The sequence below is a fragment of the Lactuca sativa genome, chromosome 7, assembly GCF_002870075.4.
Source record: "Lactuca sativa cultivar Salinas chromosome 7, Lsat_Salinas_v11, whole genome shotgun sequence".
NCBI lineage: Eukaryota > Viridiplantae > Streptophyta > Magnoliopsida > Asterales > Asteraceae > Lactuca > Lactuca sativa.
In genome coordinates, this window is record NC_056629.2 from 152,421,735 (window position 1) to 152,423,534 (window position 1,800).

The 1,800-nt window shown below is 34.1% G+C and overlaps 1 protein-coding gene across 1 annotated transcript; it reads right to left on the minus strand.

Moving 5' to 3' along the window:
• Positions 1–452: 452 nt before the first annotated feature.
• Positions 453–1,393, minus strand: LOC111904252 (probable glutathione S-transferase parC). The gene is made up of 2 exons (XM_023900031.3): positions 1,003–1,393; positions 453–903 (listed from the first exon to the last, which is right to left on the minus strand). Exons 1-2 carry the CDS (start codon positions 1,321–1,323, stop codon positions 556–558), a joined length of 669 nt encoding a protein of 222 aa, XP_023755799.1. The 5' UTR covers positions 1,324–1,393; the 3' UTR covers positions 453–555.
• Between the last annotated feature and the right edge of the window lie 407 nt (positions 1,394–1,800).

Consider the following 1,800-nt stretch of genomic DNA (forward strand, 5'->3'; position numbering starts at 1 on the left):
AAAATGTAAAAATTTTGACTGCAAAGATCAGAAGTTTCAAAACGGTTAAAGAATTAAAGGGGTAGAAATTAACAAATTTTTAGAAAATTGATCAAAGTTGTCAAACCGTTAAAGTTTTGAGGCCAAACTTTAAATATTAAAATTTAAAAAGTTCCTAAAAAGTATAAAAATATTGATTGCAATGACCAAAAATGTCAAAAATAGGTAGAGAATGATGAGAAAAATGCGTAGAAAATTTCTGCCAAAAAAATGTCAAGTTTACTATTTCTAAACTTCATATCTTTAAAAAAAATTTAAAAAAAAAAATAATAAAAAAAAATAAAAAAATCAGAATTTGCCGAATGAATTAAAAAGAAAATAGAAAAAACAAAACAAAAAAAAAAAAAAAAAAAAAAAAAAAAAAAAAAAAAAATACATGTCTCATATTTAATAAGAAGACAACAAACGCTCAAATTATTTTTGTTTATTAAGGTAAGATTTATTTCGCGCAGTCCGACAATACTTCAATGAAAATTACATAATCATCATACCATATAACACAACTAAGTGTATTAATTAATTTATTCCAAGTTTTTTCTGCAACTCCAAGCCAAACTCGTAAACCTTGTGAGGATCAGGAAGAGTCTTGGAAACACTCTCTCTTTCCATGCACCTTTTAGCCCATGCAACCAGCTTTGGACACTCTTTCTCTATACTTATATTCCCAAACTTCTCCCAAGCATAAAACCAGCAGTAGAAAGGCACCAGTGCAATATCCACATACCCGAAGCTCTCCCCCATAAAATATGGCTTCTCCCCAAGCTGCCCTTCCAACACCTTCATGCAATCCATGAATTCCTTCTTCGCTTTTTCTTGCTCTTCTCCTAATTTTGTACTCCATATCTTCCTCCCAGCATCATATATCTATAGGTTTTTTAGTTCAAAAAAAAGCTATGTACGTATCAGAATTTCAGAAAGAAAAGAAAATTGGAGATGTTTAAGTAGAGGCATGAATAAAGGTACCTTCTTATCGATGTAGTCAGCCCAGAACCTAGCCTGAGCTCTGAGATAAGGATCAGAGGGCAACAATGGTGGAGACTTGTTCTGCCATGTCTCATCGATGTACTGAACAATGATGTTGGATTCACAGATGGGTTTTCCATGGTGGATGAGAACAGGGATTTTCTTGTGAACCGGGTTCATCTGAAGGAGCAATGGGCTTTTGTTGATCAAGTCTTCTTCTCTGCGCTCATAGTGGACACCCTTTTCCATAAAAGCAATTCTGACCCGCATACCAAACACGCTAACCCAGGTGTCTAACAGCACAACCTCGGAACCCGCCATTTCAAGAACTAAAAGAAAAGAAAACAGTGGAACAATAGGCTTGTATGTGTACGTGTATGTCTGTGTTGAGGAGGCAGTGATCTGTGAATTGAGGTCGTGGTAGTAGTGCGTATTTATAGAGTGGGGAATATAAAAAGGTCGTATTTGAAAGAAGATTGAAGATGGTTCTCATGGCTTCCACACCATACATAGTGATCTCACCTCTTACGTCACCGGAGTGTGCTAGAAGAACAAAACGGGTAAAGGTAGGTCAAACCGTTTCAAATATGACAAATTTTTCTCACTTAATCACACAAATAACCAAAAATAAGTATAGCCGATAATCATTCTTTTGACTATTTAAACAAGATGGTCACATAATCATTACATGCTCCGGTATGTTTTTGGAATAGTCCTTGTCACATAAAAGGTTTAAAAGAAATCCAATATTTTTCAAAAAGAAAATGAAAGAAAAACCCTATATTATTTAAAATTAAG